The sequence below is a fragment of the Trichosporon asahii genome (genome assembly GCF_000293215.1).
Source record: "Trichosporon asahii var. asahii CBS 2479 unplaced genomic scaffold scaffold00004, whole genome shotgun sequence".
NCBI classification, from domain to species: domain Eukaryota; kingdom Fungi; phylum Basidiomycota; class Tremellomycetes; order Trichosporonales; family Trichosporonaceae; genus Trichosporon; species Trichosporon asahii.
The window spans coordinates 443,813-458,883 of NW_014040920.1; the positions used below are offsets into that span (position 1 = coordinate 443,813).

The 15,071-nt window shown below is 59.9% G+C and overlaps 6 protein-coding genes and 1 non-coding gene across 7 annotated transcripts; 4 read left to right on the top strand and 3 right to left on the bottom strand.

The window, feature by feature from the left end:
* Positions 1-993: 993 nt before the first annotated feature.
* On the top strand, positions 994-2,328 carry A1Q1_03687 (carbamoyl-phosphate synthase (glutamine-hydrolyzing); the record flags this gene model as incomplete). Its single annotated transcript, XM_014328301.1, has 1 exon — positions 994-2,328. One exon carries the CDS (start codon positions 994-996, stop codon positions 2,326-2,328), a length of 1,335 nt encoding a protein of 444 aa, XP_014183776.1.
* Positions 2,329-3,367: 1,039 nt separating this feature from the next.
* Positions 3,368-4,306, top strand: A1Q1_03688 (uncharacterized protein; the record flags this gene model as incomplete). The annotated part of the gene is made up of 2 exons (XM_014328302.1): positions 3,368-3,704; positions 3,843-4,306. The coding sequence occupies 2 exons, from the start codon at positions 3,368-3,370 to the stop codon at positions 4,304-4,306; spliced, it is 801 nt and encodes a 266-aa protein (XP_014183777.1).
* Positions 4,307-6,792: 2,486 nt separating this feature from the next.
* On the top strand, positions 6,793-8,686 carry A1Q1_03689 (uncharacterized protein; the record flags this gene model as incomplete). The annotated part of the gene is made up of 7 exons (XM_014328303.1): positions 6,793-6,913; positions 6,994-7,271; positions 7,318-7,373; positions 7,412-7,523; positions 7,611-7,648; positions 7,745-8,106; positions 8,160-8,686. 7 exons carry the CDS (start codon positions 6,793-6,795, stop codon positions 8,684-8,686), a joined length of 1,494 nt encoding a protein of 497 aa, XP_014183778.1.
* A 133-nt stretch (positions 8,687-8,819) lies between these two features.
* A1Q1_03690 (poly(a)+ rna export protein) lies at positions 8,820-10,142 on the bottom strand (the record flags this gene model as incomplete). Its single annotated transcript, XM_014328304.1, has 4 exons — positions 8,820-9,018; positions 9,161-9,794; positions 9,910-10,011; positions 10,133-10,142. The coding sequence occupies 4 exons, from the start codon at positions 10,140-10,142 to the stop codon at positions 8,820-8,822; spliced, it is 945 nt and encodes a 314-aa protein (XP_014183779.1).
* A 240-nt stretch (positions 10,143-10,382) lies between these two features.
* A1Q1_03691 (nuclear membrane protein,putative) lies at positions 10,383-11,982 on the top strand (the record flags this gene model as incomplete). The annotated part of the gene is made up of 3 exons (XM_014328305.1): positions 10,383-10,473; positions 10,752-11,308; positions 11,374-11,982. The coding sequence occupies 3 exons, from the start codon at positions 10,383-10,385 to the stop codon at positions 11,980-11,982; spliced, it is 1,257 nt and encodes a 418-aa protein (XP_014183780.1).
* Positions 11,983-12,209: 227 nt separating this feature from the next.
* On the bottom strand, positions 12,210-13,239 carry A1Q1_03692 (autophagy-related protein; the record flags this gene model as incomplete). Its single annotated transcript, XM_014328306.1, has 2 exons — positions 12,210-12,252; positions 12,308-13,239. The coding sequence occupies 2 exons, from the start codon at positions 13,237-13,239 to the stop codon at positions 12,210-12,212; spliced, it is 975 nt and encodes a 324-aa protein (XP_014183781.1).
* A 1,352-nt stretch (positions 13,240-14,591) lies between these two features.
* A1Q1_t031 lies at positions 14,592-14,686 on the bottom strand. The gene has a single exon. It is a non-coding gene; the product is annotated as a tRNA-Trp (tRNA).
* Between the last annotated feature and the right edge of the window lie 385 nt (positions 14,687-15,071).

Consider the following 15,071-nt stretch of genomic DNA (forward strand, 5'->3'; position numbering starts at 1 on the left):
CACAAAGACGCTTCTTTCCATAGCCTGACGACCCCTCCTGTCTTTAACGATTTGCCACGTTCTTTACGATATGTCTATGTACTTCATGCCCCGCCCTCATGTCTAGCACTGTCGTCTGCCACACCAGTGCGAGACCAGTCCCACGCCCTCCCCGCGGTACCTCGCGATACTAATTTAGGTTTAACACTGTGTATGGGCTCCGTAGATCCGGTTTCACTGATAAGCCTCTCGTCTCCCGTCAGCAAATGCGCGCCCGCCGCTTCGGATTACCGGGTTTGTCAGTCTCTCGCACCATCGGATGCATGGGCCAATGCATGAGCCACCTCGTCATCATTCGCCGGATCACGGTGGCTGGGCGCGACCCAAGCGGTTATACGCCGCGGATAAAACTCGGCCGTGGGCGAAATTGTCACGTGCGGTGCGCGTGTGTATGCCGTCTATGGTGTGTGTTGTGGTGGGCGCCACAAAGGCGAGTCAAGCCAAAAATTGTCCGCGGCGGTTAACTCGATCGCACCCAGCAAACCTGGTCGGGCAAAGATCTCGCGCTCCTCTTTCTCTCTCCACTACATCACTCAACTTCGCTCAACAACTCTCCAACCCCCAAGCACTCCGCCTCCCCGGCTCCCTGCACCACCCACCTCGCTCCTCCAAGGCTCTGTCGATGCTTTGGACCGAACGCACTTCTGACGAGTGAGTAGAATAGACACCCGCGACTTTTTCGCTCGTCGCTGGTGTGTCGCCGGATTGTCGGGCGAGTCGAACCGAGATGATTGGTCCCTCCGTGGGCACGCGTCCACCGGTCACCAACGTCAACTCTTTTACACCATGAGAATTTCTCTTGCGCCTTCCTTCTCCTTTTCTGTCCAGCTGCTGACCGGCGCAGCTACTTATCTGACCTTGTCTTCACTTTGGCCAATCTCTAATTAGCCTTATCCACACCGGGCTTTTTATCTTTCACATCTCATCACCTCTTCGACAAGTCGGATCATCAACATGTCGTCCATCCTCCGCCCCGCTGCTCGCGCTCTCGGCCGCCGTGGTCTGGCCACCCCCGCGGCTCACCCCTCGCTCATGACCCCCGTCCTGCCCGCTAAGATTCCTGCGGCTCTCTTCCTCAAGTCGGGTCAGGTCTACGAGGGCCAGAACTTTGGCTCCACCAACTCCAAGTGGGGTGAGACGGTCTTCTCCACCTCGATCACGTCGTACACCGACTCCATGACCGACCCTTCGTACCGTGGACAGTTCCTCGTCTTCACCTCTCCCATGATCGGAAACTACGGTGTCCCTTCGAACGCCCCTCGCCCTGAGACTCCCGGCATCCCCTTCCTTGAGTCGGACGCCGTCCAGTGCGCTGGTGTCATCGTCTCGGACGTCGCCCTCAAGTACTCGCACTACCAGGCCGTCGAGTCGCTCCACGAGTGGTGCGCTCGTTACGACGTCCCCGGTCTCACTGGTGTTGACACTCGTGCCATCACTACCCTCCTCCGTGACCAGGGTACCACTCTCGGCCGCATGGCTGTCGGTGCCGAGGAGATTGCCAAGGGTGCCCCCGCCGCTGCCGACTACTGGGACCCCTCCAAGGACAACCTGATCGCCCAGATCTCGACCAAGCAGCCCTACACTCTCAACCCCAACGGCACTGGTCCCCGCATCGCTGTCCTTGACTTTGGATCCAAGGCCAACATTCTCCGCTCGCTCGTCAAGCGTGGCGCCGTTGTCGACGTCCTTCCCTGGGACTTTGACTTCAACGCTGTCCGTGACAACTACGACGGACTCTTCCTCTCCAACGGCCCCGGTGACCCCAAGTCGATCATGCCCACCGTCGAGCGTGTCCGCAAGACCATCAACGAGTGGAACAAGCCCATCTTCGGTATCTGCATGGGTCACCAGATCCTCGGTCTCGCCGCCGGCATGGAGGCCTACCGCATGACCTTCGGCAACCGTGGCCACAACCAGCCCGTCCTCGCGCTCGCCTCGTCGGGCTCGATCAAGGCCGGCCGTGTCTACGTCACCTCGCAGAACCACCAGTACGCGCTCAAGCTGACCGAGGACTTCCCCGAGGGCTGGGCTCCGTTCTTCATCAACTGCAACGACTCCTCGGTCGAGGGCATCATCACCACCCCCGAGAGCGGCAAGCGCATCTGGGGCTGCCAGTTCCACCCCGAGTCGGCCGGCGGTCCCCTCGACACGATCGAGTTCTTCCAGGACTTCCTCGACGCGTGCGCCAACCCCAACTCCAAGATTGACGACGTCAAGGAGGACCGCTCCGTCGGCGAGCTCCGCCGCAAGGACCTCGCGGCCGCCAACCAGCCCACCGTCCAGTTCTAAGCAGCGTAGCGTGAGCGCGAAGCGCGAAGCGCGGAACAACGACGGATGCGCCAAGAAGCCGAGAGCGAGCCTCGTAGCGACCGCCTCAAACATCTCATAATTATTGTATACTTTACTAGCATGGGTATCAGATGCAGCATATCAACAAGACTTGCGCGAGCGCAGCGAGCCTCACCGTTCTAAAGAGCGTCGTGTGCGACTTTTGAAAGGGGGTTGGGGGGGGGCGTCGAAGCGGTGGAATGGAATAGAGGGTGACTAACCGGACTTTTTTTTTCTGCCTTGTTCTGGTTGGCTGTCCCGGGAATTCGCCGCCCGTCAGCCTGGGCCCTGTTCGCTGGAACCACAGTTTTGAGTCAGACAGGAATATGCCACAGCTGCAGCGAATGACATGCCAGCAGCCGAAATGGAGGGAGGATTAAGTAATCCGGGCCGGAAACCTGGTCCGTCTGTTGTCTCTTGCGTGCCTAGCAGGCGCGCAGGCGGCCAAGTGCGCGCTTCCAGCTAAGGGTGGTGCAGCGTACGGTGGCCTGGCGGACAGGAGCGTCGGTCTCTCGGCAGGTCGGCTCACCCGTCTTCGGCAATCACGACATGATCGCCCACTAAATCAAGATCCGGGTCAAGCTTGTCGCAATGGAATTTGTTGACTCTGTAACACTACTCTTGGCATTCCACGTACTCTCTTATCGCAACGAACGGGAGACACGACACACACGACTGCGATACACGGATCGAGCTTCGCTACTGTCCTAGTCTTGAGAGATCCTCGCGCACGCCCAGCAAGACGACCACGAAACCCCGAGTCAGCACGGAATACGCTCAATAGCTAGCCTTGCGCGCTTGCGCACGACCGTGACGAGCCAGTGACGAGTGACAGGTGGTGACAATGGCCACCCCGTCCGACGCAGGCCCCTCGCGGCCAGCACCTCATCCCTCTCCGTCTCAACGCCCGCGCCCCGCGCCCGCACCACCACAATCCCTCCCCCGCCGCCTCCTCGCCGCGTACCTGGACCGCCTGAAGCGAAAGCCACTAAGCACGAAGATGGTGACCTCAGCATTGTTGTTCTTCGCAGGCGACTCCATAGCCCAGTTCGGCATCGAGGGCCGCTCCCTCCCCTTCACGACGAAACGCGATCCCGCCGCCATCGAGGAACAGGCGGCCGTGGACGAGCTGCGACAGCATGAGGGCGTCCGGGCCGGTCTGCAGAGCTCCGGCGGCGCGACGGCGGCAGCAGTGATTGGAGAAGATGGAGACGACACAAAGTGGGACCCTTACAGAGCTGCGAGACTGATCTTCTACGGCGGCACAATCTTTGCGCCGTTGGCTCACAACTGGCTGAATCTGCTGCAGAGGGTGCAGCTGAGCACCAAGTTTAGAAGTGAGTCGCCTATGCCAAGGCATAGGCATGACGCCGCCCTTCGCGTCTGAGTTGCTCGTCATGACGACCTGACGGCCTGACGGCCTGACGGCTTGACAGCCACGCTCCCTCGCTCCGCTCGGCCGCGCTGATCCACAGCCATCGCGACCCGCGTCTTCCTCGACCAAGCCCTCTGGGGTCCCTTCGTCGTTGGTCTATTCTGGTCCACGAATGGGATCCTCGAGGGCCGCTCCCCCGCCGACGTGTACGAGAAGGTGAAATACGCCTTTTTGCCCGTGTACTCCAAGTCCGTCATGGTGTTCGGACCCACGGCGATTATTTCCTTCACATTCGTGCCCCTGCAGCACCGCTTGCTCGTGGGGCAGACGGTGGGATTGGGGTGGAACACGTACATCTCCTATCTTAATCATGTCAACAACAAGAAACTCGCAGCCGCGTCGAGAGAATTGGAGAGCGCGCATCGCGAGGAGGATGGGCGTGAGACGCACACTAGGACCGACGAGGCGGAGCGCGCCCTCAAAGTGGCGAGGGAGAGGAGGGAGAAACTCCTCAGTTCACAGGGTGGAGGCAGCACTGGGGTGGGAACACGTATGGGACCTTAGATCTTTAGACATGTACGGGTACTCTTGGAGGCTGGGATTAGCTCGACGGCGGGCCGAAAACTGGCGGGATACTCACGACAGATCACAAGGCTGCAATTAGCTAAGGAACTGTTCCAACGAGCTACTCAGATACTCACGACAGACCAGCGAGCAGACTGCGATCACCTACGACGGAAGGTGAAGAATGAAGCGGGGAGCCCTCACTGGAGGGAGCTGTGTCGCGAGCTGAGGTCAGCTGACCTCGAAGAACGTGCGGCTAGCTGTACACACAGCCATACATGGCTAGATTTCTCTGAACGTCTGAGGTTAGCTCAAGAAACTGTGCGTCATAGCTCGACTCACATCTCCTAACGCTGCGGGCGGCAGCGATCTGCAGTCAGCTTCTGGATATCGCAGTCGGCCCGCAGCTTCAACTCACGCGGCCGTCACTATAGGCGATTTCGGGCTAGATCACTGGATGCCCGCTATGAGGGGGAAGGGCTGGTCTGTCAGCTACAGTACATAAAAGCTGGCACCGTAGCTCACTGGTAGGTCGCATACTGCAGGCTGACCTGGTCAGATGTCGGACTGTTACATTTAAGATCAGTTATGTCCGAAAACCGTTCTGAAAGCTTCGGATCGACGTACGAACTAGTCGAGGACCAGCGAGTCTTGCGGCCTGCGATTAGCTCACCGCTGTGGTCACAGAACTACCTAATATCCCCGTTGCGTGAGGGGTATGGCAGCCTGCGATCAGCTCAGAACAGCCTCTCAAAGCTTGTGCACACTTAGGGAGATGAGTGTTTCGGCTCGATGCCTAGATTCAGCTCTGAAGAAGCGATCTAGGTGCTCGACTTACGTCTGATGGGTGTCTGGGGTGAGCTTATGCTAGGGGAGAGTCAATCAGCTTGTTCCCTTCCACTCACAACATTTGAAATATCCTCGCTCGACACCACAACAGTTGAAAGTCTGTCAGCCTGGCCTGTGGCGTCAGCTGTCATGGTCAGGATGGCAGCCGGGCTCACACGATTGCAAGTATGCCCAAATCGTGCACCTGACGTTAGCTGGTTTCACCGCCCAATATAGCTTACACCCAACGTGGTGATCAAAAGCGATGAGCTGCGGTCAGCTATCCGCCATACACATCCTAGCTTCGACTCACGAAAGCGTCCTGTCCGAACGGCATAAAGGATTTCAGCCTGAGATGGGGGTTTGCTCTGACTGTCCCCGCTCATATCAGTGCCAAAGGTAGCTCACAGACATAGCAGGGCACTGGTCGATGGCTGATGTCTGATGACCGTTGAGCCTGCGGGGTCAGCTTCCGAGTACGTGGCCCTGAAGCTCCAAGTGTCGACGTACCAGGTCCAGTCGAAAAGGGGTCGGATTGGGACAGCCTACTATGAGCTGATCCCACTCCCAAATACAAAGCTCACCGGTTGCGGTATGGAAGATGTATTCGCGCATGGGACTGCGATCAGCCTGTGAAACAACGAAGAGCTGCAAAACGTCTGCTCACGACGTACAGGGAGTGCACGACGTCTGGAGTCAGCTACTTAGAGGCCACCCAAGCTTACCGGTCTTCCACTGCAGATCTGGAGGTCGCTTCCACGCGATCACGAGAGCTGGAGGCAAGCCTTTTCTGAGCTGCCTGCATGATCTCGCCCGTAGAAAGTGTGGTGAAACGTCCCACAAGTGATATGGAAGATATCAGCTAGATAAATGATGCCCAGCTGTACCATCGGCCGGCGTAAGAGAACCTTCAAGGGCCTGAGATTAGCTTGCGCCAGCTGTTACAGCTTGACATACGGAATGCTGCAAGACTAGAAGAGTCAATAGCAAAAGCCTCTGGGAGGTCGAATGCCGCTGCTCTCAGCAACTTTACGCCAGCTTTGGACGACGTACATGGGCTTAGCGCTGAGCAACAGCGCACTGCTGCCGTCAGCTAAGAGTTGCGGGCGGTTAGCTGGTATGGTGCTGCTCACTGAGAATCGGTGTGGTACTCGAGCATGGTGGTGACATTGCGTCTACGTGTTGTTGCTGAGTGGGCGCCGATCCTCGGGATCTGCCACGGCGTTGTGCAAGTGGCTAGACAAGACTACGCCCGCACGTTCGCACGATGTTAAACTTCTACACGATGTTCTGCTCGTCGTTTTGCAGCCTGCAACCGTTGCAGAATGCTTTTGACTTCACAGCTCATACCATCCTGCACACATGCCCTGTCCCTTGCGCCACACTGGCGAGTCAACGCATTAGAATTTCAACACAACCCTAATTCGCTGTGATCAGGCAGGCTAATAGCCGGTGGCGTCTCATGCCGATCGGCCGGTTGGCTGGGTGAGCGTTGTGTGGACGCTACGTCATTGCTCCGTTTTCGAAGGATCCAGATCGTCCCCCGTCCCGCCAACCGAGGACGGTCGCTCAGCTCGCTGCGCGGCGTACATGGAGGTGGAGGGTGGTCAACTCGCACGAGACCTTTTGTTGTTGCTCAATCCTCACGCACAGCAACCATGTACATAGCACGAACAGCTCTGCGGGGCGCGGGGCCACCTCTGCGTGCCCGCGCAGCGTACCAGCCCATCAGGGGCATTGCGAGCACGTCCTCGCTCCTGCTCCGACGAGATGGTGATGGTGAGTACCCCTTCCCTGCACTCCCTTCATCGCTTGCGAAGTGTTCAGCTGTTCAGCGTGCAGAATCTAGCTGACAACAGAACCACGAGGGAGCGTCCGTGGTAACCGCGGACGGTATCGCGGCGAGGGCATGCCGGGGCAGCACCCACAGTTCGGAGGACCGTTCGGCGGCATGCCTGGCTTCGGAGGGATGGGCGCTATGCCTGGCTACGGCCAAGGCGTGCGGTACGAGCCGCAGGTGGTCGTGCCCGACGACCCGAATGGAGTGCTGAACAACTCGCACGCAGCAGCCAGCATCCTCGCTCACCCATCACTCGTTGTCGTGCGCCAGCTCGAAATGATGAATGTCTTCCTCGGCGTGGGTCACTCAGCTAACATCAGCAAGAACCACAGCTAACGGACAGTACGAGCAAGCAAACAAGTACGCAATCTACGAGCCTGGAGGGAGTGTGGTCGGATAGTGAGTTTGAAAGAACCTTGCGTTGAACTGACTACCAGCATGGCGGAGGAAGACAACAGCATGGCCAAGATGTTCATGCGCCAGTTCATGCACACGCACCGTCCGTTCAAAAGTACCGTCATGGATGCCTCGGGACGGCCTGTTCTCTGGGTAAGCTTCAATGAAGAGACCTGCAGCTGACCCCAGATCCGGCGTCCGTTCGCCTTCATCAACTCGCGCATCTTCGTCAAGTCTCAGGAAGGCGAGGACTCCCCAATCGTGGGCGAGACGAAACAGTGAGCATCCCGCACTCCAGCTTCGCAATTCCAATCGTAGCTGAAAGCGGCGGCTGCCCAGCTAGCTCCTGTGGTAGCCTTAAGCTGACATTACAGGATCTGGCACCCCTGGCGCAGAAAGTACGACCTGTTCACGCACGAAGTGCCAGCCGATGGCGAGGAGGACGTGTACACGCAGTTCGCGCGCATCAACGGCGGATTCCTCACCTGGGACTTCTGGCTGAAGGACCGACACGACCGGCTCATGGCCACGATCAGCAAGAACTTTACGGGCTTTGGGCGTGAAATCTTCACCGACACGGGACAGTATGTCATCCGCTTCGATGCGGCGGGTACCGAGCTCGACCTCCCGCCCGGAGCGCACGCGCAAGCGCAGGGCCAGTCCGTCATCATGCCCCAGGGCGACATTGGCCTAACGCTTGATCAGCGTGCCATGACGCTCGCGACGGCGGTTAGCAGTGAGTAATCCCCGATTTCAAGCTGGAAAGTCGACTCCGTAGCTGACTGTCAGTCGACTTCGACTACTTCTCACGCCACTCCGGCGGTGGCGGCATGGGTCTTCCCTTCTTCATCTGGGGTGGCGGCGACGGCTCGTCCGAGCAGCGCGGTGAGCGCCGCCCCGAGGGTCAAGGACCAGGCTACGGCGACAACGAGGGTACTGCTGCCGGAGCAGCTGGTGCCGCTGGAGCTGCTGGTGCGGCCGGCGCAGGCGGCTTCGAGCAGTACCCCGCCGAAGGCAGTCCGGAGGAGGACGAGCTGATCTACGGCCGCCGTCGCCCCGAGCAGCAGCAGGATTCGTACCCGGGCTCATACCAGGGTCGCAATGCGCAGGACTACCCCGAGCAGCCGCCGCAGGACCCGCCCGTTCCCGGTCAGCAGGCTGAGGGCTTTGACTGGCCCGGATCCCAGGATTACGGAGACGAGCCGCTCATGCAGGACCCGTGGGAGAACCAGCCCTCTGACGATGGAGGGTGGTTCGGCGGCGGCGGCGGGGGTGGAGACGGAGGCGGCTTCTTCGACGGATGGGGAGACAACTAGACACGACGTTAGGAAGAAGGAAGAATACAAGAACGACAACTGTAGTCTATCTGCGATGCATCATCCATACTCTGCTCTCCTGGCCTTCCCTAGCGCCCTCGCGCTCACTCGGTCCGCTCGCTCCGCTCGCTCACTACCTCGCCTTCGGCTTGCACTCGTCCATAACCGTCTCCTTGAGCAGGAGGAGGACGCGCGTCTGGTCCTCCGGGTTGGACACGGCGTTATCGTGCTCGTAGCTGACGCCGATGGCGAGTTTCGTCCCGTCGGGCGAGAAGGCGAGCGCCGAAATGGCGGTGGGGTAAGAGGGATACAGGCGCATGCGCTTCTTGGCGCTGTGATCCCAGACGGAGAGCACGCCGTCGGATCCGCCAGAAGCGAACGTGTTGTGTCTGCGGTCAGCTTCTCCACATCCGAACAGCTGCGCCTTGTCCTCTGTGACAGCCGCTAGCGCGGCCCGTGGCGGACTCTACTCACATGGGGTGGTACGCGAGCGCGTTGATGGGGTACACCTGCTCCTGCCCGTTGACCGTCGCGCGGTGCGCGCGGAAAGCATACTTCATAGCCTGCGCACTGGGGTCGGGGTCAAAGTACTCGACGGCGATTCGTCCCTCGATGCTAGCCGAGGCCCAGCCCTTTCCGTCCGCCATCGGCGCCACAGCGCGCGTGAGCATCTTGAGCGCGCTCTCGCGCGTGTGGTCGGGCTTGGCCTCGCGGCCCTCCTTGGCCGCGTTCGCGAGCTCGTACGTCCCATAGACAGAAACGTGGCGATGCGCCATGGACACGAGCACCTTGGCCGTAGCGGGCGTGTAGACAATGTTGTAGATGCGCTCCGGCATGGATGACGTCGAGCGCAGAGGCTCCTCGGCGGACGGGTCCCAGATCTTCAGCGTCCGGTCCCACGACCCAGAGACGAGGAGGTTGTGCTCTGGGATCCACGCCAGGGAGGATACGGCGTCGTCGTGCTTGCCGAGCACGCGGCACTCGCCCGTCTCCAGGTTCCACTCGCGGATCCGGCGGTCGAGGCCACCAGAGTACGCCACGTTCGAGGAGGAGCCAAAGGTCACACACAGCACTGGTCGCGGGTGCGAGAGGCTGGGGTCAGCTAGACCTGCAAGACATAGCTTACATCTTCGGAGGTGTCGGGGGTTGCGTCATGTCGTGCAGCTGGATTGTCTGGCATTAGCTAAACGCAACCGATGAGTAGCAACTTTGAGGCTACTCACAGAGTCCCAGCTGCCCACGAGCAGCCGGCTCGAGTCCGGAGACCAGGCTAGTGACGAAATGCCATCCGAGGGCGGCTGGAGCGAGACGTCGGCTGGGGTTAGCTACAGTCCAGAAGATCGCAGCTGGCGCATCGCAAGTCGCGCAGAGAGAACAGAATATGAGGTCCGCGTCGCTTCCTTCCCTTGTTCCGCTTTGCATTGCGCCTGCTCGTCAGTGACTCACCGGCAGCCATGATGTGATTATGTTGTTGATGCAAAGAAGGTCGAGCGGGTGCAGATTGTTGTGTTCGCGTTCCTGCCTTAGCCCGCAACCTCCACCTTTGACTGACCGTGTCACCACAGCCAAATCCGCCAGCCAAGCTTGGCCGGCAAGCCAGGGGTAACGTAGGGTCGAATTTCGTTCCGGTCCAGCTGCTTCCATCACAACAACAAACACCACCAGAGCCAGTTGCGTATCACACGACACTCCCACCATGTTCCGACGCGACACGTCCGGCCCCATGGACGTAGACAGCATGGACCCCATGGCTCGTCTTGCAGAGTTTGCAGAGCCGCCGCGGAAGCGTGAGTAGTCTCTGACCGTCGGGCCGCCTTCTGCCCCTCCACCACGTAAATAGCCAGCGAGCGGGTGGACGGTCAGCCACCACAGGTCCACGACAGACGCTGCCGTCGCACCTCGTCATTCGATCTGCTGGGAAGTAAATTGCAGACCGTGTGCTGTTCTGCTTTGCTCTGCATCAGGATTGTGCAGAAGCTGCAGCCGTGCTGCGGTGGAACACCGGGATAGTGGCATGCGTGGCCAGACCGAGCTGAGCTACGCTGGAGCTGCGCTAACGAACCAGGCCCGCACGCCGACCTCTCCGCGCCGCAGAGCAGCGGCTCGTCCTCGTTCCGTTTCGGGCCGAACACGCCGTTCCTCTTCCATGCGACAGCGCCCATGCCACCGACGCGGAAGTGGGAGCCGTACGATCCCCAGCGCTGGGCTGGCACCGACTTCGGGATGGGGAGCGCGACCTCGGGCGTGGTGGACGTGGACATGGATGGCGAGGCCGCTCCGGCCGCTCCGGCTGCTCCGGCAGGAGTTTCCGGGGTGGGTGAGACCGCCGGTGCACACTCTGAGTTTGCCGGCTCCGTTAATGGCGGAGGAGGAGAGGAGGGACCGGCCAGCCCGAAACCGAAGCCGAAGGGCAAGCCGAAGCAGCGCAAGAAGGTCACGGTCGAGGACGACGAGGACGGCGAGGAGCGGCATATCGCCACGGGCGCCATTACGCGGGTCAGGCGGAGGCGGAAGGAGTGGGCGCGCCGCGGCGCCGGCGACGAGGTCGGGCCGACGTACAACCTCCATCTCGGGCCGAACGGGACGCAACACCGCGATATCCCCGGTATTCTTCTTGGGCAAGTATCTCCTATCTGGGCGACCCAGTTTGTTGGACTACTCATACTAACAAACCCAGCTACGTCCAGTTCATCTTCAACCTCTCCCTAGTGTTGTTCTTCCTGTATCTCGCGCTGCAGTTCATCATCGCGATCCGGCGCGACGTATCAGAGCGCATCGACGAGTACAGTGTGGAGATTCTGCAGGAGATCGCACAATGCACCCAAGCCTACGTCACGAACCGGTGCGAGCCCGCCACGCGTGTGCCGGCGATGGAACAGGCGTGTTCAGCCTGGGAGACGTGCATGAACCGGGACCCGAAGGTGGTCGGCCGAGCGAGGGTGGGCGCCGAGACGTTTGCGGACATTATCAACTCCTTCGTGGACAGTATCAGTCTCAAGACGATGCTGTTCTCGACGCTCATGATTGGACTGCTTGTTGTGCTTACCAACTCGGCCTTGTTTAACCTCAGAGCAAAGCAGGAACTCGTCCATCAGCGCGAACTGCATCAGCACAAGCTGGCTCAAGTGGGCATGCCGCAGTATCCATACTACCACCTTCCTCCCGGCGCTCAGCAGTATGGAGGACAGCCGGGCCTCCCACCCCCGGCTAGTCCTAGTGGACAGCCGCTCGGCCTTGCTCCCCCGCCTGGCCAGCAGCCTGAGGAGCCCAAGAAGTCCAAGTGGCTCAAATGGTAGCAAAACCCCTATAGACTTTTCGTAGCATGTTTCTTCATTCTTATCTGCATCATATTCACTCTAATCTCAACGCCGAGTTCGTACATGAGTCGACAGAGAGCACAGAGAGACAAGAGAGACAGGCGGGGAAAACAAAAATGCATGCTACAACTCGCTAGCTAGCTGCGCTTACTCTGCGCAATGAACTGTAAATGGTGACTGGCTGATTCTACGTGACCGTACTCGCGCTACTCTGCTCCGCCCGAAACTGTGTCCTCGTTCGAGAGCAGGCTGTTTGTCAGTCATGTCACCGGGACCAGCCAACTGTAGCACGCGTTCGACTCACTTAAACTCCTTCATCAGGGCGCACTCGCCGCCATTCTCGAGATCAATGTTGTACGCCTGGAACACGCCGTCGGCGCTGATAACCATGACCTGGGGCAGCGTGCTGCTCATAGCGACGACGGTGCGGACGCCGGCCTGTCCCGAGCGCAGCTTGATGTGAGCAAAGTCGCGCTGCGGCTCCCAGATCTCCGTCACGCCTTTCGGGAGATAGGTGCCCGCATTGCCCAGGATGCTCTTGCCAATGTGGTACGAGCGGCGGCGGAGCGAGTTGGCCGCGCTCTGCGGGCTGCCCGCCGCTATCGGCGGGGAAGGGGCGTCGTCGCCAAACGTGCTGACAGATCCTGGCGGACTCTCGTCGCCTGCTCCGGACGCCGAGGAGGCGGAGCCACCACCGCCCCCAGCAGCCGAGTCCTTGTTCGCAAGCCGGTAGATGTGGATCGTGGACGTGTCGCTGCTGACCGCAAGAAGCGTCGAGGCCAGGTTGAAGTTCATGCTGAAGATGTGCGCCGTCGTCGTGCCGCGCCGGAACTGCCAGAGCTTCTTCGCGTCCGGCACGCTGAACACGCGCACGACCGTGCCCTTGTCGCTTGCGGTGGCCAGCATCGTGCCCGTCGAGTTCAGAGCCAGCGCCGCAATCGGCGCCTTGTGCGCCTGGATCACGTTCACTGCCGTTAGATTCAGCGTGTCGAAGATGAGCACGTCGCCCGTCGTCGGCGCCGGCGGCGCTGGCGGGACGCCGCTTGACAGGCTCGCGGACGACGGTGAAGGTGCCGGCGAGGGGTAGGCGAGGTATGAGTGTTCCGAGGAGGAAGACAGCGCGCATACAGCATTAGGGTTCGGCCCCGTCTCGATCGTGTGCAGCAGCTTCATCGTCGAGATGTCGTAGATGTAGATCTCGCTCTCGAGCACAACGACCAGCCGCTTCCGGTTCATCTTGACGGCTAACACGGAGGAGGGGAAGATCAGCTCGCATATGATAGATTGCCGCTGTCGTCAGCCCAAACCGGCGGACGCCGACGCACCTTTGTGTTCACAATCTGCAGCTTCCGCGGCGAGTTGTTGCTCTGCGCGTCAGGCGCGCCGACTAACGCGACCAGACTCGTGCAGAACAGCATCTCTACGACTCCCGTTGCTCCCTGGTCCGCTGCTTGTCAGCTTGATACCGATCTCCGACAGCTCCGCGAGGTAATCCAGTCCGGTCGGCAGTTCGCGACGTCCGACATCCGAAGTCCGATAACCCGGACGCAACGACCAAAACCAAGCCTGCTTGACGACGTGCACGCTACGTACTCTTCGAGTGGACTTTTCCGAACGGGTCGCAGTTCAGGATCGTGTACCCCTTCTTGTGGCCGACAGCGATGCAGCTGAAGTCCTGGTTGAAGTTGCAGCACTGTGAGTCAGCTTCAGATCCTACGCCGCGGGCTTCCCATCGGCAACGCGTGTCGCTATCTAGGCGCCGACGAGCCGCTTCGGACTCACCAACAGGTCCGGATGGCGCTTTCCTGGAGCCATGGCGGGCGATGTGCTCGGAGGCGGGATGGAGAAGGGGAAGGGTTAGTTGGACTCTTGAGATGGAGGGTCGATCGCGACGTGGCCGTGGGAACCGAGATAAGCCGCTGTGTAGGGTGCGCAGTAGGTGGCGAGGTAGAGGGTGAAGGTGTCGCCGAGGTTGGTGGTAGTAGAGAGTGCGGAAGAGGAAGACTTGGTTACAGTCACCAGCACGGGTCTGTTCGAGGTTGGATGTGAGCGTGAGGCAGCAGCGTGAGGCTGGAGGGCAGGGCATGCCAGACGGTCCCGCGGGCGGGCGGGGCAGGCAGCCGGGACGCGCGTCATACCGTACAGGGGACTCGGCCATTCAGTCGAGCCAGTGGCAAAACAGCTTCCGCTTTCCGCCTTGGGACTGGGCCGAGTCTGGAGTCTGCGGCAGGCATGCGGATGGCCGTGACACCCTCCGTAACTCCTTCCAAATGCATCGCCCGCGAGCTTGACGGGCTTCTAACCCGTTCCTCAAGCACAGCTCGCGTGAGCGGCGGCAGTGATAGAAGCTCAGGAGCATATCCTCGCTGCTTGTGCGGGGGCGAGTGGTTTCGACCCAAGGGGGGCGCAAGGCCAGTGCGTCTCCTTATCCATACAGAATTAGCAGATTTCGTCTGCACAATCTGTGCGCCGAGCGCCTCTTCGGTACAATGTCCGTCAAACTCAACGTGGCTCCGCGTCAGCCGCGACGGGAGGTCAGTGGCCACTTCTAAACCGAGAAAAAGAGGAATCTCTCTATCGAGAGGCTCCGACCCCGGCCCGACTCGAACGGACAACCTTCAGGAATACGTGTGTATATCCCAGTCATTGGAATCTGAAGCGCTACCAATTACGCCACGGAGTCACCGTGATGTGGTTCACGAAGGCGATCGGCGCCCCTCGGGCTATGAGTGGTTGCGAGTTTTCGAAATCGTGGATTATGCAGGTCTTAAGCTCTTCATGTGCATGCTATGAAGAGTTGGAGTCGACTGACACCAAGCAATGACCCCAATCAAGTTGTCGCAACGGGATATTGTATGGGTTCGAATCGTTTTACGGCGCTTCAGTCATTCCTGACTAAACCGACGGCGTAGTATGGTTTGGAATCTGAAAACTGTACACTCTAGCCTGAAAGTCTAACGCCCACACAACCGCTGACAGCGGCTGTGTCGGCGGTGCACTCGGGAGAGTCGTCGCGGTTTCGCCGCCTAAGTTGTGGTTTGTGGTTGCGCCCATACAGCGGGGGGGGG